The following is a 21,321-nucleotide window of genomic DNA, read 5'->3' as shown; positions in this document are numbered from 1 at the left end:
CTTTGAGTCATCGCGATGGTGTTTGGAAAAACGTTCAAATAGAGTTGTGGTGAGGAGACCATGATTGTGACAGGAGCTGAGTGTTTGGGGCATGATTAGCTTTGAGGCAAAGAGGCTTGGCTGAACTACTAACCAGAAAGGGTCAAGAATTCCCGTTTGAGGCTTTGCTGCAGCCTGGGCGATCACACCACACATCGAGGAGCTGCGGATACTCAGCTGAACATACGACCCACACACTTCTGGGAGGGGACTGACCAGAATATCACACCGCACTTCACTTCTTCTTGACCATACTACATCACAGATTTGATGGTGCAGCAGAACTTTACCCCAGTTGGCACAAGAGTCCCTCTAAGATCCGATAGGTCTATTCAATCCTTCTAATCCTTCCGTGGCTCACCACTTCTGGTCTGGTTTGGCAACAGACATCCACGCAAGTAGCTTGTGGTAGACTATCAAAAATGTCTGGCCTCATCGAATACTCTACGGCGCAAGCTGGAAAGACTCTTGAAGTCGAACAACTCTCGCCGGATCTCTTCAAGCTGTCATTAACCAGAGACAACAAGTTCAATCTCTTCTCCGAGGCCATTGGCAGCTTAGATTCAGGCCGCGATGAAGCCGATCTCATTCTCCGCAACCTCCAAGCATGGTCCGCAGAAGCTGCGGAACGCTTCCAGCGACGCACCTCAGACGTGATTCTCGACACTCCTTTCCGGCTGCTTTGCTCGAGCCCAAGCGGGATCCCATTCGACAGTCGTTTCGTGATCCGACAATTTCTAGCCATCAGTTACAGTTGGCACAACCCGAGTTGGCCGGGAACACCTCAATCGGTTCCAGAACCTGGAGGGGTGTGGCCAGTTGGCAAGCGCTTTGCCGACGCAATCCTAGAATTACGAGGTCATCCACGTGAGGGAGTGTGGATAGACCAGGTCTGCATCAACCAACGCGATGAGTTCGAGCAACAAAGAGCTATCGCATCGATGGATGTTGTTTACAAGTCTTGCCGTAAGCTGGTCGTACTTCTGGAGGATGTCGAGCTCACCAACGACGAGGCTGGAATTTTTGAACTCTACGATGGTTATCGGTCTCCATATGTACTCGAAAAAGGTCCGACCGACGACAGGGAAGTTTCGCTGCTCATCTCGCTCTACGATAAAGTGGCCGCTGCGCGGTGGTGGCAGCGTTCATGGTGCTACCATGAATTCGTTGTTGCTGAGCCTTGGAGTGATAAACGACATCAACGCGTCCACAATACCGTTTTCATCCTGGGACTTGGCAAGGATAGGACTGTGACAGTAGAGTGGACTACACTGCACGCAATCCTGGCAACAATAACAGTCCAACTCGGCCATCGGAATGAACGGAGCGTCTATCTCAACCCAATCCTTTCCGGGTTCGCGAATCGGACTTCTCCTCGGTTTGATAACCCAGAAGGCAAAGCCGGCGTGATCAGGTCCAGCTTCATGGCGAAATTCAACGCCATCGCCCAGACGGGATGCCTGATGCCCGGTGACAGGCTTAGCGTGTGTCTCAACCTCATCGGACTTGGTCTGGCGTTCTTCAGATCTGAGGAGCCAACAGTAGACGAAGTGTACTTTCTGGCGGTATTGCTGGCTCTAGCAGCAGGCGAAAAGATGCCCCTTGCTTTCACCAACATGGATCCCCTGGCATTCCACGGAAAGGGATCATGGCTTGCTCGACCTATCACGGCGGCGGACACCACGCTCAACAAGTTCACATTGGGCGGCGTCAAAGGGATCCATGCTGTGAGCTTTAACAAGATAGAAATCGACATGGTCTTTTTCAATCGTGGTGTATTGTGGATTTCGGAGCAGGAGCTTCGGCGCACATATGCCATATTTCCAGATATTATACGGAATACTCCTCCGCCGCTCAAAGCGCAGGTCAAGATGCCGGAGTTCCAGGCTGAAGAGGATATGGATATGCCGCGACGACGGTTCCTTGCTGCTGTACTGTCGAGTGGGCCAGACTTGCTGAAGCGGCTTTGGGTCCAGCTCAATCGTGAAGTGGTGAAGTGGAACTACAACACGGGCATTTTTGCAGACTTCAAAGTCAACGAGGATCTCCTCCCCAACGCGAAAGATTTGCTCAAAGCCTTTGCCAAGAGCGATCGGGGCGGGGTTGGCAGTGAAGACCAAATTGCAGTTGAAGTTGCCACGGAATTTCTGACTTGGATTACGGATCCTCGATCCATCTACTGGATTTCGACGATGGCCTTGCGCCTTCCGTGTGCACGCGATGGCGAATCCGCACTATTGACGGGCTTCAGCTTCACAAAGAACTTCCGAGAGAGTGATATCGACACTCGAATGCGGGTGGCAGTGCCTACAGATCTGCTGCATGAAGACTGCGCATGGATGAGGGCTTGGTTGTTGGTGCCGGCAGATGACAAGGATGAAAAGGGGGCTTGGAAAGTCGCGGGTAAGACGTTGCTTCTGGGCGAACCAGATTTATATGCGGATCTGAACGTGGATGAAGAGGATGGGTTTTCGGATGCATTCAGGAGCCTGCATACTAGACAGGTCATCGTAGATTGACCGTGGTGATCAACGACACAACAGCTTTACCCACACGTCTTGGGCTTATTCACCCAGGAAAGTATTGGAAGATAAGAACAGCCTGATAGTTTCTATATCTTTGCTTTGCTTCTGTAGTAGCGTATGGGCCTTGGCATGTTACTGATGGGCGTCTTGTACAAGCTTTCGGAGCCCGTGAATGCTTTTACTCAGCGGGCTGGTGAAACTTATTTCGAAGCTCGGACGGAAGACGTACAAGCGATTCCGAGAAGAGTCGATTGCACGCTGACGATTACCGGGGTTATGGGACGAACGAGACTCAGGAGGGAAGGAGAATAGAGATGCTGATTGAAGTTGAGAATCCATACATGGTGTTATGTATCGTGTTAGGTTCTTTTCATCACACTCAGGGAAATAGAGTCATTACTGAGGGAGGTACGGGGCAAGGGTATCCGCTTATGAAGATAAATCAGGACAGTGGGCGAGGGCGAGGACGTTGAGGTCGAAGATGCCGAGGACATTTGACAGAAAAGAAGAGCTTCGACTTTCTGGGGGTGAGGGTTGATAAGGAGGCCATCTGAACTTAGGATTAGTGCTGAAAAGGTTTGTGATCCGGATTGATTATATGGGGGGGGGGGGGGTAACTCTATCAGGGACTGTATGTTGAGGAGGGTGAGAATGATGTCAGAAAGAAGAAGGTGGTATTAGGTTGAAGCTTTTCACGTTGTGCAATCCTCCGGTTGCCTTCACTGCAGCACCGAGGGCGTGTTCGCGGCTACAATGCTGGCGCTTCCTCATAGAGTGTGGGCGAATCTCATAGAGTGTGGACGAATGCGTGAAAACTACAAGCAAAAGTTGCAGTCCCAAAAAGCCGTTGGGATATTGTGGTTATCTCGGGCCGTCCATCGAAAATCTGGCGCTTATATGGTTTGAGCCTGAAAGCTGGTTGTGTGCCAACGCCAGTGTTTAAGACGGAGCCATGGAGCTGCTCGTGCTTTATCAATCCTTCCTGAACTCCCGCTCGATGCATGTTGATTGGTACCGTCCATGACAGGGAAGCCAACATGACATTTCGAACTGTCATTCGAGACCTGTCAAGCCGGCTTATCGGGGTGGGGCAAAGAACAGTGCGGTCGGATGCTGTCTTTGAGTTCGGTTTCATTCATGAGAAATAACCTTTGTCATCTCGACTCCAATAGCCTATCAAGCGTTGTCGATTAGTTTGGCTTGTGCATACCGGGTCCTCGGACCCGTATTCGAATTCTCATCGCTCTCCGAAAGCAACTCTGCTTCTAAAGAGCTAAAATCATCTCGAAATCATTGACTTTCTGCGGAATGAATGCCTCTGGCTGGCGACGTGTTGAAAGTCCTAAAACGGCAACTAGTCGCGACCTCCCTAGCTTCACCGGCTTTGCCGGCAACTCAACCCATGATTGAACGTCTAAGAGGACACGGACCTTGCAAATAGATATAAAACGTTCAGAAAGAAGAGGTGATGGGGGATGCGGAAGATACGAATGCCTAGCAGCTAATCAGGAATACGACTGTGGACATCAACAACCTCAACATGACAGAAACTTATCAGTCTACCATTGTCCCCGACGGCAACCGAGCGACAAAAGATATCTCCAACCTCTACAGCAGAGTCGATCACTCTTTCGCTATCAAAGGAAATTCCCAAGGAAAACCACTCGTCTCCTCATGGGATCCCACCATCCAAGACACACTCTCCTCGCTTTTACGCTGGACGGGCTCCTACTCGGCCGAGTCGCAGGAGCACTATCTCAAGTTTGCGCGTGAGGTTGTGGTTCCCCGTCTCAACCCGCCTCGCGCGGCCGACTGGCCTCATTACATCGGAACGCACAACCATGGGCCATACGAGCTAAGCATCGCCTTTTCGCCTCATAAAAAGGCCAAAGTACGGTTTTCAGTACAGCCGCTGGCTGAGAGCCATGTGGTCGATGACCCCCTAGGGCAAAAGGATCTACGAAAGAAATGTGAAGATTTCGCGTCTGCATGCCATGCAGACCGTGATCGACTGGATAACTTTTTCGATTCAATCTTCCTCACTGAAGAGGAGCAGGCCGGGCTACTTGAGAAGCATGCTGGTCGCAGTGACGCGGCCGGTGCGCTGCCTCAGCAAAATTGTTTCGTTGCATTCGATCTCGAGCCCGTTGATAGCGGCAGCCCGGCTGTTAATATGAAGCTGTATTTGTTTCCGCAGCTCAAAGCTCTTGCAACAGGCAAGGACCTACTAGACGTCACAGAGTCCATTCTGAGACGACTTGCCGGTGGTGATAAGGAGCTGCTAGCATCCTGGCAAATGGTTCGATCATTTCTAACCTCTGATGGCAAGGATAATCTCATACATTTCCTTGCCATCGACTGTCTGGGGCCCCAGATGAAGCCTCGATTCAAAGTCTACACCCACACTCATGTTAACTCGCTCGCCTCAGCCCGTCGTGTCATCACTATGGGTGGTCGTGTCCCCTCACCGAAGTATCTAGATACTCTCTGGCCCCTCCTTATGGATATGGAAGATGTTTCTCTGACTGATAGAGAGGGACTGCAAAAGCCTCTCCGCGAACCGGAAAGCAAGTACTGTGGGCTTAATCCAACGTTTGAGCTGGGTCCGGGCAACGCAGTTCCGGTGGTCAAGATGTATGTGCCTATATGGCAATACGCGCGCGACGAGCCCGGGATTGTGCGTCGCTACCAGCGCTTGCTACAGACGCAGGGTTTGGGGCATTACGATATTGAGGCTGCTATTCAATGCGTCTTGTGAGTAACCGAATCTATTTCAGAAGCTCACACTCATGAACAACAACTAATTCTTTGAACATAGTGGCGATGAGAGGGATACAAGCCTGCATAATATGGCATCAATCGTCTCTACGGGAGGCGGGGAAAATGTAGCCTTTACCGCCTACCTCGGGCCAAAGTTCTGGGACTAAGCGTGGTCATCAATCTCTGAAATCTTCATTTTCACTTAGTTTCGAAAATTGATAACATGGAATGTTCTGATTGCTATCTTCAAATGCGCTGCGGGAGTATTAGTGCCAAACTGAATGTGAGACGACCTCGGCAAGAGCCTCTGCACAACAATTGCGGGAAATGATATGCACGCTTCCCAATACAACGACGCCACCCACTACCGTTCAGACATGGAATGAATCTTACCGTATAGGTTTAGACTCAGATACAAATGTAAATTGATACAGACGTTTGTTTTTGTTCAGCCTGTGTATAATACACTGCTCCATACTTACTTGGTGATAATCTCATACGTCTTAATTTTGGAAAGGGCTTTCAATTGGAGTTCAAATATAGATCCGGTCCTGCGCGTCTTTTCAATTCTTACACGTTTTACTTAGTCAGACTTTAGAATTCCCCACATAAGGATTAACAGAGGATAGGACGCCTTAGTTCATCTATTGCACCATCGTGATCATATTTAGTAGAATAAGAGATGCTGTGATAAACCGCCACCTTTGAGATACTGACAGAGTAGTAAATTGTCATTGTTCATGAGTAGAGGGTTTGAGATGCCGTTAATCAATCTATACACTACCTGAATCTCGAGGTGGATTTGGAGGGCGAAGCGGTGGGTCTTCGCCAGGCTTCTTGAGGCATTTCTTTCTCGCATCACCCCACACCGAGCAAGGCATAGCCTTGATCGTCCTCTCCTTGGTGTAGTTGGTTCATCACGTTCGACTGTAATGGTTCATCCCTTGTCATCGAAAGGTCTCTAGTTCGATTCTGGAAGGAGAGAATTTATCTTTTTGCGCTGCTTGTGTTCCACGCAGAGCTACAAATCTCTCCAGCTTTACTTTAAACCCCATTCCACATTTTTGATTTGCCGGGGTAACCCAAATGGGTTCGGACTCATTGTGACCTGTTGTGGAAGTACGTATCTGTGTCCTGGGTTAACTCGCACTCGATGCGATAAATAGACGGATTCCTCGCGTTTGTTCAACCATTGGAGTGAGTGGCGCAAGTTGTACGACTCTTTTGTTTCGGTCGTAGACTTTTAGTGGATGTAAAACGCATGCCTGACTATCTACTTTGAAATGACACCTACCCTTTTAAGTCAAAGCACCCACTTTTGGGCACCCCCCCCCTTTTGGGCACCCTAACAAAACATAGTATCTAAATATCAATACTAACTATAATTAATTAATTAACTACCTTCTACTACTATAATAATATAATTAAAATTTTCCTTAAGTAATTCGACCCCTATAAGTTAATTAGGACTAACTAGATAGTTACTAAAGTCCTCCTAAGCTCTCTATATATTTTAGATATTTACGAACTTAGTATTTAGGTCTATTAATATACTTTTTTAGGCCTTATATACTTAATCCTAGCCTTAAGAACTCGAACTTAGTATTAAGATGTGGCTAATTAGTAGGCCTATTCTTTAAAAGCTTTTTTTATTTTTTTAAATAGTAGTCGTTAAGTACTATTATCTAAATTAAGCTTTATAAATAGTTTTAAGTAATTATAGAGCTTACTAGCCTTTTTAGGAATTAACTAATTAATAATAGAGGTTATTAATACTTAGTTAAGTAGTTTATTAGTATTATTAGTTATTTACTTAGCTTTTATACCCCTTTTAAATAGTATAATTTATATAAATAGGATTATTAAGTTAAGAAATAGCTTAGTTATATTAAGTAGCTATAGTTTAATTACTTTTTACTTATTTTATATATTTAACGATATTAAACTAACTAAACGAACGAGCTAGTAATAGCTTAAAAAGTATTACTTTTTAACGATAATAAAATTATTTATTATATCCTCTTTACTAAGCTCCTTTTTATAATAAGACTTAATAAGCTTAAAAATAGCTATATTTAATAACTAAAAAATATAAGAAGTATATAGTAATAAAAATAATAAGTAGACGTTATTTTTATAATACTCTTATATAAATTTTATTCTTATATAACTCCTATACCTATTTAGTATTAATAATCGAGGCTAGTTTAGCTTACTAAGCCCCTTAATAAGGGGGGTCTTAATTTATAATAAGAATACCTCTTTTAACTAATAAAAAGTAGTTTCGTTAGTCGTTTAGTTATTATTTATTATTATAAATTTTTAATTATTATAAGCGATAAGTTAAAGGGGGAACTATTATTATTAAACCGACTTTTTTTTATAAATAATTAGTAGTTTAATAACTTTACTATTAATAAAAATATACTTAACAATCGTTACTTAGGTATGCGAACTAGGCTCTTTTTTTTTATATTACTATAACTTTTATTATGCCTAAGATTAGTTTATTAGCTCCCTTACCCTCTGTTATATTAGTTTTATTTATATTATACTTATTAACCTATTTAATATTACTAATTTTTAGTATATTAAGTAACCTAAACTATAATTTAATTATATTAATAGTAGCTTTATTAATATAGCGCGAATTTATTAAATAACTTTTCTAGATCTTTATTAATAAATTCTTTTTAATAAAAGCGTTAATTTTTTTTTTTTTAAGTAGTTTAGTATCCCCCTAGGATCTTAGAACTTATTTAGTAAATTCTTTAACTTATTTATAAGTTAGTATAATACTTAGGTAATATTAAATTCGAATTTATTAAGCTAGCTAGTCTTTTTATTATAAAAAAAGCTTCTAAAGCTTTACGAATACCCTCGCCCTTGCTTAGTAACCTCTTTTTTAACCCTAAAGTATTATCTTAAGAACCCCGAACTCGATCGAGGCCTTTTTAATAAAAAGACCGTTTTTAATAGTATTAAGTACTTATTAAAGCTTATTTTTAGTATACGATACTATTACTTATTAATTAGTAAGTATATTAAAAAGGAATATATTTAGACGATTTTTATAATTGTTATGTTGAATTGAAATAATAAGTAAGGTTTTAATGTAGTGGCTGGGAGGGATTTTTTGGGGTGCCTAAAAGGGGGGGGGGGGTGCCCAAAAGTGGGTGCTTTGACTTAATAGCGATAACTAGAGTTTCTGAGAAAGCGATATTAGCCGTGTCAGACCTACTTACCTATATGAGTAGGTGGAGCTGAGCGAAGTAGGAATGTTACCACTCGCAGCAACTCTTGCTCTGGGGCCCCATGCCAGATACTGAAGTTTAGGCAACTCACCTGTGTCATCAAATAGGTTACTAACAAAAAGGCTTTGATCACGATTTTACCGCAGTTTGTTACGGATGGTGTTGATATGAGTGTATCGACAGGGTATTTTTCCTTGTGTGTGGTTGAGTTGACATGCAGCTATATTACGAATACCACTCTTGGTTTCGACTTCTAATAAAGGTCTGTTGGACAGTAGGAGCACATCTGTTGGCATCATTCGATCTGATTCTGGCTCCTGTATGTCGGTTTCATTCAAAGAACCCCTTACATCCAATAGGCGTGTGTGCCTATAGAAGTGCACCTGACACCCTCGCCTCCCCAACCGCGTGTTCCCCTCATTTCCCTCACTTCACGTGGATCTTCCCGTCAACAACTTCCACTCAGCCACGTACCTGCGCACTCTAGCCATGACCCGCCGCAAGAAGCGTACCACCAAGGCCGAAAACTTCGTCTACAGCCACGATGAACTCGTATTGCTCATCAAAAAACACTATCAACTGCTGATTGACATGGCTTACTTCGAGCCCGAGGATGTCCGTTGGCCACCGGAGCCCGCGGGATGGTCCGACGAAGACCTGAATGTGAACGCCTTGCAAATGTTGGGTCGCGACATCAAGGTCATTCAACTACTTCGACATATTCCTTATCCCCGCAAAAAGAACACCGAGGTCTATTTCGCGTCCATGGCTATTTCCTACCTACATGAGCACTGGCAGCCCGAGAACGGCCGCCGAGTCAACTGGCACAAGAGGTCGTTCTGTGCACTTGGCCTGGCGCCTTTTGACGGTCCAATGCCACCGCATCTCATCACCCTGACTTGTGAAGAGTCGGAGATAGGAATCACTTGGGTAATTGATACCGATCGAGGTGAAATCAAACCCACCAAGCTTGCCAGATATTTACTGATCCACTGCGTCTCATCTGTCAGGCTGTGTCTATCCTCACGCGGATGAATACTACTTATTCGACGACGAGCCTGCTGAGGTCGACGAACAGCAGATGTGGTGGCTCAAAGCAAAGGCTCTCTCGTTCAAAGAGTTCTTTGACAAGATTCGAACACAGATTTCTTCTTTAACACTTGTGCCGGCTCCTGCGGCGGGAGATCTCGGGAAGAGCATTTTGCAGAGCGGGGACTCTGGATCGGAGGTGAGCGTACACGTGGATCAACCGGTGAATTTCTCTCCATATGCATAAAACGTGAGTGCTGACTTACCTATGGCATCTTCTAGGGTATCAAGAACTTGTATTATGGGTGCGGCTGGCCAGGGCCTTTGCGTAAGGAGGAGTTCCTCCAGGAAGTTTTGTCAGTGCGTGAGGCCGGTATGCAAGAACTATCAAGTCAATATGATGAGTTCCAGAACTCTTGACGCAGTCCTGGCATACTTCAATGTTATTGAACTAACCCAAGTTTTGAGTAAGGCAATAGACATCAGGCACCTTTTTAAATAGTATGATATGATAACTTGTCCACTTAAGTCTGCTTAGAATTCGGCTTAAGAAATGCAAAATGTGAGCTCGCTCTAGAAGATATTATTTGGGTGACCTTTTTGCACTTGTCTTATGATTTGCTGTTCCCATATCACTTAACTCCTATCATCTTGCAAAACTTTGTTCCGCGGTGGGCGTTGCCATTCCAGCGTGATGTTGCCTTCCTTTCTCTCGTTGCGGCGTAATCTGCTCCAATCCGTTTTCAGCTGGACAGTTTCATTTCCTTCCTTATCAACGGCGGTGTACTCTCTTCTCGGAGTTTGGAGCGGAGGCCAGTCTACTGGCTCCGGCGCTTCCGTATAAACAGATATACCTTTCTCTTCCCGCCTCTTTTTCACCCAGCGATTGAGATATGATCGATATTCCGACACCGGATGGTCGAGCTGTACCTCTGGATGCTTGGGCCATGTGAACAGCCCTTGAACATCATCCGGGTTCTGTTCCTCGTGGGGCACATGCCTGAAATGGTCATCGCGAGTAATGATCTCGTACAGGGTGAAGATAATACCATTGACATCGTTCCGATTTTCGATATAACAGGGACCTCCGATGCGGCCCGAGAAGTTGAAGTCAAACAGCTGCAAGCTATCTGTCGACGGATCGACTAATAGATTCCTTGCAGCAATATCTTGATGCATGATGCCGTGCTTCAGGTTGAGAACGTCCACGACATTAGTCAACTGCTCGAACCATCTGAGTTTGAACACGCGGGATTGGTCATCCTCAAGTGTTCCGCCAGGAATAAATACACTTGTGAACCCAACAACGCGGCCCTTCAGTTCATCCACCACCAGCCGATCGAAAGGAACAATATTTGGGTGCCGAGGGAGACGCATCCATAGATTCAATTCATTCCAAACCCTTTGAATGAACTGGAAAATAAAGTAGTATTTGAAGATGACTTTCTTTGGTTCATTGTCGTTTGGATGTGGCTGATACGACACAAGATCAGTGTCGGGACCGAGCCGATCAATTTCCTTGAGCTCAGAGCGAATGATTGTCCTGATGCCCTCAGGCCGCTGGACCTCCTCTAGAGGCGGATAATATACGCAAAAGGTTTCGTCATCTTCGGGGTCGTTGGACATGGAAATCAAACTCCCTTCTGGAGAGACTTTGATTGCGTACACATGAGCCGGGAGAGTATCGATAATTTTCTTGAGGATTTCCACGGCTAGATCCTCGCTTTCTTGCTGCCCATCCATGGTTACTGCTATTATTCTTCTCTGGTCATCACTGAGAATGTACCATGTACTGGGCCCTCCGGGAAAGATGGCCCCACTCGGAGCCCAGTACTGAAGCTCTGGATTGGTCATTTTTTGCTGACGTGTGATGATGGCTGCTGGTGTGGTCGCAAAAACGACGAGGCAGGATACGGGGAGGTTAATAAAGGAACTGCCAGCAATTAAGCGGGCCGATGACTCAAGATGAAAGCCTTGGATAGATACTCGGGGTAAAGAGGACGGCCGAGGTGGGTGAAGTGGTTCTCACCGGTCTAGTCCAGGTAAGTAGATCTGGAGCTGTCAACCAAGGGCGAAAATGAGGCAGGGACAGAGTGTTGGGGGTCTTACGAAGCGGGGTAAACGGAGTTGAATATATAAAAAGCTTGAAAGGATTTCAATAATTATTTAGTTAGTCCTAATCGACTTATAAAGATTAAATTACCTAGAGAGAATAATAATTACATTATTATAATAGTAACTAGGAGATAGTTAATTAATCAAGTATAATTAGTAGCGATATTTTAATACTTTGATTTTTGGGGTGGCTGAATTGGGGGGGTGGCCAAAAGGGGGTAGCTCGACTTAACCATAACATCACTCGCAATGTTGTCCTTCTAGGGTTTCACTTTCGACAGGACTCAGGCATGGTCAAATCATAGCCATTGTCGCATCGCACGAATAGTGATGACGGCAATGGATTGTTTGTTTGTCCATCCATTGCACGCCTAAATGGTTTCAAATTTTATATGGTAACTTGGCCTACGTAGTGCGTGGGATCATTGCAATGCTGATTTCATCAGAGCCCTTCATAAATTAAGAGGCTCTGAACACTAACTCGTCCAAACCCACGACTACGTAACATTTGCCTGCCACGATGGCATGGGAACTCAGCCACAGTCATCACACTGGTTCTCTCAGCCTCTATTCCTGCTTTTTTTAACAGCTCTAGAACCGCGTACACTGTTTCTCCAGACGCGAACACGTCATCCACAATCAGAACTGACGTTGCACTCCGAATCACATCTTGATTCATCTCAAATCTTCTCCCTCCTAGCATGTTCGGCCCCGATGAGATGTGGGACACAGACTTGGCGACAGAAACAACCGGCGGCGGTAGCTTGCCGGCCTCTCGGATCGGGACCAAGGGTAGACCAACCTGTAACGCCAGTGCTGACGCAAAGATGAAGCCGCCCGCCTCGCAGCTGATAATGGCGTTGACATTTGACCAAATTCCCGTGAAGTGAGACTGGAAGAGAGAGGTGCATAATGCCAGACCACCCGGTGTCTGGGCAATGTCGAGGATGTGGCGAAAGTCGATGCCAGGACTTGGGAAGTCTGGTATGATACGCACCATATCGCTTAGCCGTTTTAGGTCTTGATGTATGAATGGAAAGAGACGATTCTCTGCGAAGGCTCTCACATTGTCACTTCCCGCGATGTTGTTGTGGAAAGACAAGTTGGGCCTGCAGTCCCTTACACGCGTTGCTCGCTTGCCATCCTCCTTCTGTGAACCATCGCGACCTTCTGTGTCATTGCAGAATCCTTGCCGAAGTTGTTTGACACTAGATCCTGCGCTGATCCGAACCTCAATAAGTCTGCTATTCGGCACGAGGTGGCCCAAAGTTGCGACAGGTGCCTCATCCCTCATGCCTGTAATGAGCAGTACATCCGCACTAGCAGCGCCGTAGACAACGTTTAGGAAGTTATCCACTGGTAGATGAGAGTTTTCACGTACGCGATCATGGAAGAACGCCGTCAAGCCCGGCCGGTGCTTCTCCTTATACTCTCGGTCGCTGAGCAATCGATCTAAGTCCACACCCGCAACCGCCGAGAACTCTCGCTTGATGGAATCGCTTATACTGGCAACACGCGCAATGTTGCCACATCGGTTGAAAAAGTCACCCCAGATCTTAGCGCAGTAGTCTTTGCCGGCACAGCTGTCCCCAGTAACCGCGATAATGAGGCCTGGTTCAGTTGGTCGCAGTGGGAGAGGGCAGGTGTAAGCAAGTACACGACGTGGATCTGCAAGACATTTGAGGCGAGCTAGACGAGGACCGTTTGAACCGAAGGCTCTAGCTGCCAGCGTTGCATCCCGGGGATCCGGTCCAAGGTCGGCACCGTAAACTCCGGTACTGAGCGGTAGCAAGGTCTCGGCGACGGTGTAGACCCACTCCATCGCCACCCGGGCAGCAACAGATCCGTCTTGCTCGCGGGGCCAGACACCGGTGATGACGCAGGCAAAATCCCAGTCACGGCAGCCGAAGGCGGTGGCTGATACCGGCACGTCACGGATTGCTCCGCCGCCTTGGAGGAGGTGAAGGTAACTGAGCGGAGAGGGGCGAGTCCGGACGGCTGATGCTAACGCGTTTGCAACCATGGCACTTCCGATATCCTTGAGGAATAGGCAGCGTTTGAAGGAAGATGTCTTGCCTCCAGCGTGACCGCCGTGCATACCTGACATGTACATCTCAGTCTCAAAGAGGCTGACGCTGTCAACGATCTTGATGTTGTGCTCCGGACCCAGAATCGTGGCCACGGGTGTAGGGATAGGCATGGGTGTTCTAGGCACTTCCCCAGCAGTCGAAGCTTCGTACATGGTAACGCCGAGATGGAGTTTTCCAGTGTCCCAGTATAGATAAGCGTCAGCAGAGTTATGCCGAGAAAGTTGACTGGCAATATCCCGGTCAAACTCGGCAAGCTTGCGTTGCGCCTCATCGCCGTCACGCAGCGGTATGACCCAGTTCCTGACCAAGAACGCTGGGGCCGGCTGTGCCGCAAAAACAACGCTAATGACGATCCCAAAGTTGGTTCCCGCTCCTTTGACAGCCCATAGCAGTTCTTCCTCGTTCTCTGGGCGTATGGCACCGATTGGCTGGTGTTGCGCAGGTACATGACCGATGCATAGAATCTTTGCCGAGTTGACGCTGACGACAAGCGCACCGACAATAGCGTCACAAGCGAGCCCGTGAAGCCTGGACAGATGTCCGATGCCGCCCTGAAGCCACAAGCCTGCTCCAACACTTGGCCGAGACCCCAGAGGCACAGTGAGCCCCTTTGCCATGGTCTCGCGGATGATGTCTCCCGTCTTGCTACCGGCACCGGCCATGACCAGGCGTCCGGCTTCCCCTGTAACAACATGGACATGATTGAAGGCGCTCATGTCAATGGCGACAGTTTGAGGCCAGACGCAATGACCGCTGTGTCCACCACCCACGACTGTCAACGCAGTTCGGTGCTCCAAAGCCCATCGAACACACTCCTGAACTTGATGAATGTGTCCTGGTCTGATCATAGAGGCGGGACAATAGAGACGAGCTTCCCGATTCTTGACATGCACGTCCCCAGCAGTTACCGGCAATTGTGAAGTCAATTCTGGTAGCGCGGTCGAGTGTCGCGAGAAGGTCATCATGATATCAGGCGCAGCGAAAACGAGGTCGTCAATGTCGCGGCGGCCGACTGCGCGGCAATTTTCCCGCCATTCTTGTAGAACTTTGTCAGACTTTGGTACAAAGCCTGCAATGAATGAGGCGAAAGAGTTGAGCGAATCGTTGGTGTCTGCTACGCGAACTTTACCGGTCGGGAAGTTGGAGGTTAGATGAGGGACCAGACTAGCCAGGCCGAGCGGGCCATCTCTATGGAAAAGTATGGCTCTGCTGTTTGCTGTGTGTTCGTCGAGAAGACCAAGTGCGGCACAGATATAGTCCTCTTTAGGGGTCATGCCGTACATGCTGTGACAAAACAGAACGATATCAAACTTATCGTCTCCCAGGGCCTTGACTGAATTCTCAGGATCGAATGGAGCCTTCCTAATGTCGGGGCCCGTCTCAAGACATGGCAGGGCAGCCTCCTCAGTTGATAGAAGGCCTGCTTCTAATCTCGAAGCAAACAGACTGTTTGGCTCAAAAGCAGTGTACCGTTTGATCTTTCGCTTCATATCATGGGGCAGATCTTCAAGCACGCTCCGCGGTCCAGGTCCAATCTCTAGAACCGAGATGCCCAAACGCGGGCGAGTAATTGGGGTGAGGAGCTGACATAGTTGAGGGAGGATGAAGTCTCGGTATGCCGTACATCTAGAACTTGGTTCGAAGAAACTAAAGCCAGCGCTGTATTGTGCATCAGATAAAGGCCGGGGTGCTACATGTACTAATCCATGGGATGCGGCCTGCTGCTTCAGATCGCGCTTGAGAGAATTCAATGTTGCCATTGTTAATGTCGATGAAACTGCGAGGCTTCTAATTGTGAGAGAAGATATTGTTTCAATTTTGAAAAATCAAAGGGGGCCATGGCGCTTTATACAACACAAGAACTGAGCGAACAGGCTGGGCGCTGCGGCGGCTTGCCGCAATGTTGAAGTTTGTTTTCTCCAGTTGCGTCGACGCGGGGTCACACAATATCCACATCAAGTTGTCTCTGCTATTATTTCAGCTGGCCTCCGGCATATGGTAGTTGCTATGGTGTCCTCTTGACCAATAACTAGCCGGCGTCATGCATGCGGCCTGCCGTGTCATGGTGTGAGCAATCTTTGCGCCAATACATAGCCCAGGTGTCCGTCGATCCCTCATGTGAGTTTCGACTGATCTCGAATCTTTGTGTCACTTTCAGGCCTTGATTAATGAGAAAGAAATTAGGGACGGGTAAGCCAAGACTTCCTCCCACAATTCCGTTCAATTGACCGGCAGCCACACCAGCTTCGGAACGAACCCTGACATTTGCATATACTCTCCTTCCTCAACCTTTTTGCCTGTCTCTAGATCTGTTACAATGATCCTCAACTTGTCTCCTTGAGAGAGCTGATCCTGGAAACTCTCAGCGGGGAGAACTCTAGTTGCACTTGGCTTGCGACATCTGCCTTTGTTCGGCGGTCCTGAATCCTCTCTTCCTCGACCCATCCCTAGCCGTGTGACCTGACCGATAAAACCGTGGTTTCCCATAGCATCTGAACACGTTGAACTGGTTTTAGGGGTAAAAATGTCTATCCTATAGCTGGATACGGTGCAACCAACTTCAGTAAAGACAACATAAGGAACGAGCCTCTTTGAGCCAGAACTGTCGGGAGAGTCAATGTCGAAAGAATCTTTCTTCTTACCCGGCAAACCACACGGCAGGACAATAGCTTGTCCCCCACTTGATACAGCAGAACGAATACCTTTCTCTTCAGCTGTTTTGATTGTGGAAAAATCAGAGCTTGCAGGCTCGCCATACATGTAGCCTAATGCACGTGTGTCTTTGGCCATATCACCAATAGTGGTATAGTGCCAGCGGCGCGTGTCATCATAGTTGACGCTGGTCCCATTGTTGATAAAAGGCTGCAGTGGAAACCGAGAAGTGAATTGGTTCTCTGGGTTTGCGTCCATGAAAACACCGGCCAGTCGATCCATGTTGGCGTGATAGGATAAGAAGATGGGGTCGAAAGCAGTATAAGTGTTGTCGGCCTAGCGTTATGTTAGTAATAGCGACCAGCTCAACCAGGGACTAAACAGCTTACCATGTCGTTGCCAACCCAGCCATGAAAGTTGTCGTGAACTTGCTCAAACAGACCATCAAAGTCGAAACGAAACGGATAGTCTTCATCAGGCTGCTTGTCGCTGAAATCAACAATATTTGCCCACGGTTTTCCGAAGTGCTGAGCTGATTCTGATGTTGTATAGGTTGATTGCTGCAGGGCATGGGATATTTGCTCATGGTAAATTTTGAATAGTTCAATTTTTTCTTTCCAACCAGGAGCTGTTGGGCCTTGCGTCAATATTGGATTCCGCGTCACGGTACTAAAATTACCCGGTCCATCTTTTGACTTTCCGTCCAAGGCTTTGGCAAAGCGAAGCGGATTCGGTCTGGTTTCGCCTCCCGGGTGTTGATAGGTCTGCTCAAGGAACATTGGAGGAATTCCAGCGAACTTGGATGTTGCACATGCAGCTTCTTTCGCATATCCATTCCAATAAGGAATAGGGAAGTCGATCAATTCTTCCACATATCGCAGATAAGCTCGATGCCAAAGGAACGTGGCTTCTTGATAGTGAAGACACCAGTATGCATCTACCATATGTGTTTAGCTAATTCCCTTTCATTTAATCCTGTCATTTCATCAGGATATCAAACTCACGAAGAAGTCCCAAGTCCTGCCATTTAGACCCTAGTTCCCGAGCGCCGAGAATGTCGTCTAGCTTGGCCTGGTAAACCACGAGTTCCTCGCGGCTCAGGCTCATGATGTCTTTCCTCACTCTGAAGGTTATCGGCGGGTCATTTGGCTCAGGAATGACTTGGACAGAGGTCTTTGTAGGCTGACAGTCGGAGTCTCGCGGGAAACCATTGTTTGCCCACATGCGAAATGTCTCGAGAGCACTCTCTGGCCAATAATGATCTGGGTTTCGAGTTACGGGCATTGACTTAGAGCGAAGATGTCTGTAGATACCAAGTGCCCTTTTCCTGACGTCGTCATAGTTGGAAAGGTCCCATTTGCCCCAGTAAAGCATTTCGTTTATCCACCTTTGACCTATTACCTCGGGATTCTTGGTCACCCAGTAGGGCGCTTTGATGAGAGGAGAGATGTCGTCCTCCCAGTTGGGTGTCCTTTGAACGTCTTCCATAGATACCGGGGACTTAAGACTAGTCATCTTTACCAATAAGAGAGTGTGATGGGTAAGAATTTGGATTCAATTAGAATGGAGGGAGAAATTGACATCGCTACAGGCTGAGCGACAAAGGGAGATTTTTGAGGAATGAAGTATGCGATCATAAGCAGTCAGTAATCCAACATATATAGTGCGGGGTCTAAAGACACATCTTGATTGATAAGTCTGCCACCATTCTGTGCTCTAAACAAAGGGTCACAGATAAGGCGCACCTCACGAGTTCCAAAATGGCTGGCATTGATATGAGTGGCGGGCTGAAATCCCGTCCTGGCACACAAAATTCTCTTTGGTTGCATCATTGATTCTTCATAATCGATCAGTCGCCGAGAGACATACTTTCTATCAGTCACTCGAAAGTCTGGAACCGTAGATCTCCAGTTGCGTCTTAGGTGGCGTCGAGCTAAGCTAGGCAGCTGAGCTTTCTGCAGAGTGACTATTGAAAGCATGTAGCTCGCCGAATACGAGACATAAGAACATGGCTGTATGCAGTTAAAATCCCATGAAGAAATCTCGCATTGGTTTATAGCAGACATCGTCACTGTAAGCTGATAGTGTAATGGGAAATACAGGGTCTTCGACTGTTAATCTTATATAAAGCAACAAGCCGTTTGATCCAATCAGCTTATATGCAGCTTCAGTCAGGGAAATATGAGCTCCAACATTGGCGAGTTCTTTAAGAAGTTTCATGTTGGGGGCCTAACGAATACAACTTTAAGGATTCAATACTTGGGTGCAGTCAAAGCCATCAATCGGCAATTTCTCTCGGCTTCCTGCCCATTGGCTTAATAGATAGCCTTCGGAGTGATGGATTGGTAGTCCGGCCCGTTAGGAGGACCGGGTTCTGGCATCCCCATATAGCCCGACGGTCCATTCTTTGCTTCTACTCTCAGATCCATTGCCTCTAGATCAGAAGTTGTGACAACCGCATTGAATTCAACCCTCGGGTCGCCCTTTCGATCAGAAGGTGTGACAACCGCATCGACCTCTCCCATCATCTTGAAGAGAACAGGACTCCCCAAAACCTTGGGCTCAATAAACGGCTTCTGGAGGTACGGCTCAGTGTAGGTAAGTGCAGGCTGAGGTTTTCCAGGCCACGCTTCTCCATCCTTCCGAGGCTCTGGCTTCGGGCCAACAACGCCAGAAACGCTCATGAAGATGTAATCGGCAAATTGGCTTCCATAATGCACGTAGCGACCTCCGTTGTTTTGGTCAAAAAGATCGCTCAGATTAAGGTCGCGGGTATTGTCATCAGTCTTGAGACCTTTGGGAATAGACACGCGAAGATGAAGGCCCATGTTCTTGGTAATATCACCACGGTCACACCAGTCAAAGACCCCTTCGGGAACCGGCACCATTTCTCGAACGTTTCCTCTTCGCTTACCGGTGCGATCTAACAGGAAGGACGAGAAGTCTGCGTCGTACATGTACAGAGCGACAGGATCTTTGACAGAGATTGTGACCGGGATGTGACACACTGTATCGCGAGCCAAACGACAGACTTCGTTGACTGCGGCACCAATCTACAAATCGTTAGCCTCGAATAGCTCTCACCGAACAGCAACAGAGTCTCTCACAGTCGGGTCAGAATTCCTGCTCGGATTACCATAGGCAGATCCATCTCCGCAAAGGGTAAGCATGTTGGTAATAGGTTCACCGTACACCAAGTCGGTCCTTGTGACAGTGGCTTGAGCAGCGATGTCAATCTCGGCACTAAGGCTATTGTTGATTTGGATGAGGTGGGCAATGGTGCCAGTATTGGTGTGGCCATTCCACCTGTTATAGATGTTGTATTTACCTTCGTCGTCCACTAGGTGATCTCCTTTAATCTCATGTGCAAAATCGGGGTTCAGCTTCTTATAAATGTTGAGGATCTTGTTGTTCCTCTCATGCTTTTGGGTTGCTGGGTTCCTAATGGGAGTTTCGGTCAGAATGGGATTATACTTCGCAAGTTCTTCCCAGTACTAGTCATCAGTCAGTACAAAGATCATCCTTGTAAAGAAGAATTGGCTGCAACTTACCTCTGGACCTTCGCAAGTGAAGCTCACAATCTGAACATCTCCATCAACCTTTTTGGTAGACCATTCCAAGTATTCGTCCATCACCCAACGATCCTCCCTTTGTCGAGGTACCTCAACAACTTCATCCTCCCCCGTCTGCTCGTTCTTCTTATGGAACTTCAGAATCTCAGGATCCAAGCGTTCTGAAGGAGCTCGCTGGTTTTCCGGATCCTCCGCGTATGCCCATCGAGCGTCATCCGTAGGCTGCTTAATTCTGACCTGATAACCGTTTAGACGAGTGCATAGAAGGCTGGTGAATAACTTGCATTCAGAGGGAAGCCAACCCAAGTGATGGGTACAGGCGGCAGAGACGAGTTGTAGGCAAAGTGACGAGGGTTAAAGAACTGAGTAAGAATCTTCCTCCCTGGGAGTCTGCCTGCTATCTCGTCACCGAACCAACCGTCAACAGTCTTGGACCATCTTTCAAGCTGTTCACCCTCAAAATCATCCAAGAAGGCAGGAGGATGAAACTTGTCGAGCTTTCTGAGTTCAGACATTTCGGCGGAAAACTGACGACAGTGAAGATGGAAGGAGTACGTGAGAAGCGGAAGTTAACTTGTGAAATGAAGTGCATATCTAAAGAGAAATGCCTTCGCTCTATCTTCTGGACATGCTCGAATACTATGAAAGTAACAATCTTCCTACAATTGGCCGGAAACAATGTTCCGACCTATGTGATACACCATGCATACATTTGTTCCAGATTTTCAAGTCTGGCCGCTCTGAGGCTGGCTGAGATCGAACGGCTGATGAACCTAGCCTACTGCACTTTCTGTCATTTTACAAGCTCGTATTGAGACACAGTCGTTGACTCTGATATGTCTCATCATCACATAGCGTACGTTGACGAATCAAACGCTCATCGAGAGTTGATAGTGCAAGATAGAGGCTTACGTCGTCACAAGCCTTTACCCATGTTGGGAAAGGTTATGTCTGGTCCATAGTCTGGTGTGTGCGGGGTATCGCCGATGGTTTTGGTTACATATCATAAACCACAAGCTAATGAATGGGCCGAGCCTAGCCTCTGACGGAAATGGAATTCAGCCTCTCTAGAGCAAGCCACAAAAGGCTCGTTTGCTAATCGGACACATTCAACTGGTTACGAAGATTCAGCTCAGAGGACATCCGCATATTTGAATCACACACTAGCGTTTCTTAAGGCACTGCACATCTGTATCGCTGGCTTCAATTGCCTCTAGAGTGAGACGTGATGTGATGAAGCTCGATGAGGTTGCTTGCAGTGTATCAGCTGTCTCACCAATGTACT

At 47.1% G+C, this 21,321-nt stretch overlaps 6 protein-coding genes across 6 annotated transcripts; 3 read left to right on the top strand and 3 right to left on the bottom strand.

The window, feature by feature from the left end:
- Positions 1 to 461: 461 nt before the first annotated feature.
- On the top strand, positions 462 to 2,558 carry CPAR01_00419 (uncharacterized protein; the record flags this gene model as incomplete). The annotated part of the gene is made up of 1 exon (XM_060484711.1): positions 462 to 2,558. The coding sequence occupies one exon, from the start codon at positions 462 to 464 to the stop codon at positions 2,556 to 2,558; it is 2,097 nt and encodes a 698-aa protein (XP_060355568.1).
- Positions 2,559 to 4,104: 1,546 nt separating this feature from the next.
- On the top strand, positions 4,105 to 5,491 carry CPAR01_00418 (aromatic prenyltransferase; the record flags this gene model as incomplete). The annotated part of the gene is made up of 2 exons (XM_060484710.1): positions 4,105 to 5,318; positions 5,383 to 5,491. The coding sequence occupies 2 exons, from the start codon at positions 4,105 to 4,107 to the stop codon at positions 5,489 to 5,491; spliced, it is 1,323 nt and encodes a 440-aa protein (XP_060355567.1).
- Positions 5,492 to 9,067: 3,576 nt separating this feature from the next.
- CPAR01_00417 (uncharacterized protein) lies at positions 9,068 to 10,027 on the top strand (the record flags this gene model as incomplete). Its single annotated transcript, XM_060484709.1, has 3 exons — positions 9,068 to 9,527; positions 9,589 to 9,806; positions 9,890 to 10,027. The coding sequence occupies 3 exons, from the start codon at positions 9,068 to 9,070 to the stop codon at positions 10,025 to 10,027; spliced, it is 816 nt and encodes a 271-aa protein (XP_060355566.1).
- Positions 10,028 to 10,243: 216 nt separating this feature from the next.
- CPAR01_00416 (uncharacterized protein) lies at positions 10,244 to 11,461 on the bottom strand (the record flags this gene model as incomplete). Its single annotated transcript, XM_060484708.1, has 1 exon — positions 10,244 to 11,461. One exon carries the CDS (start codon positions 11,459 to 11,461, stop codon positions 10,244 to 10,246), a length of 1,218 nt encoding a protein of 405 aa, XP_060355565.1.
- Positions 11,462 to 12,164: 703 nt separating this feature from the next.
- CPAR01_00415 (uncharacterized protein) lies at positions 12,165 to 17,979 on the bottom strand (the record flags this gene model as incomplete). Its single annotated transcript, XM_060484707.1, has 4 exons — positions 12,165 to 15,600; positions 16,052 to 16,800; positions 16,854 to 17,401; positions 17,469 to 17,979. The coding sequence occupies 4 exons, from the start codon at positions 17,977 to 17,979 to the stop codon at positions 12,165 to 12,167; spliced, it is 5,244 nt and encodes a 1,747-aa protein (XP_060355564.1).
- Positions 17,980 to 18,779: 800 nt separating this feature from the next.
- CPAR01_00414 (uncharacterized protein) lies at positions 18,780 to 20,551 on the bottom strand (the record flags this gene model as incomplete). Its single annotated transcript, XM_060484706.1, has 4 exons — positions 18,780 to 19,517; positions 19,572 to 19,958; positions 20,016 to 20,273; positions 20,339 to 20,551. 4 exons carry the CDS (start codon positions 20,549 to 20,551, stop codon positions 18,780 to 18,782), a joined length of 1,596 nt encoding a protein of 531 aa, XP_060355563.1.
- Positions 20,552 to 21,321: the final 770 nt, after the last annotated feature.

The sequence above is a fragment of the Colletotrichum paranaense genome (assembly GCF_030867605.1).
Source record: "Colletotrichum paranaense strain IMI 384185 chromosome Unknown Scaffold_1.1, whole genome shotgun sequence".
NCBI lineage: Eukaryota > Fungi > Ascomycota > Sordariomycetes > Glomerellales > Glomerellaceae > Colletotrichum > Colletotrichum paranaense.
Note: the sequence above shows the minus strand (reverse complement) of the source record. Positions and strands in the feature narration are given on the sequence as shown.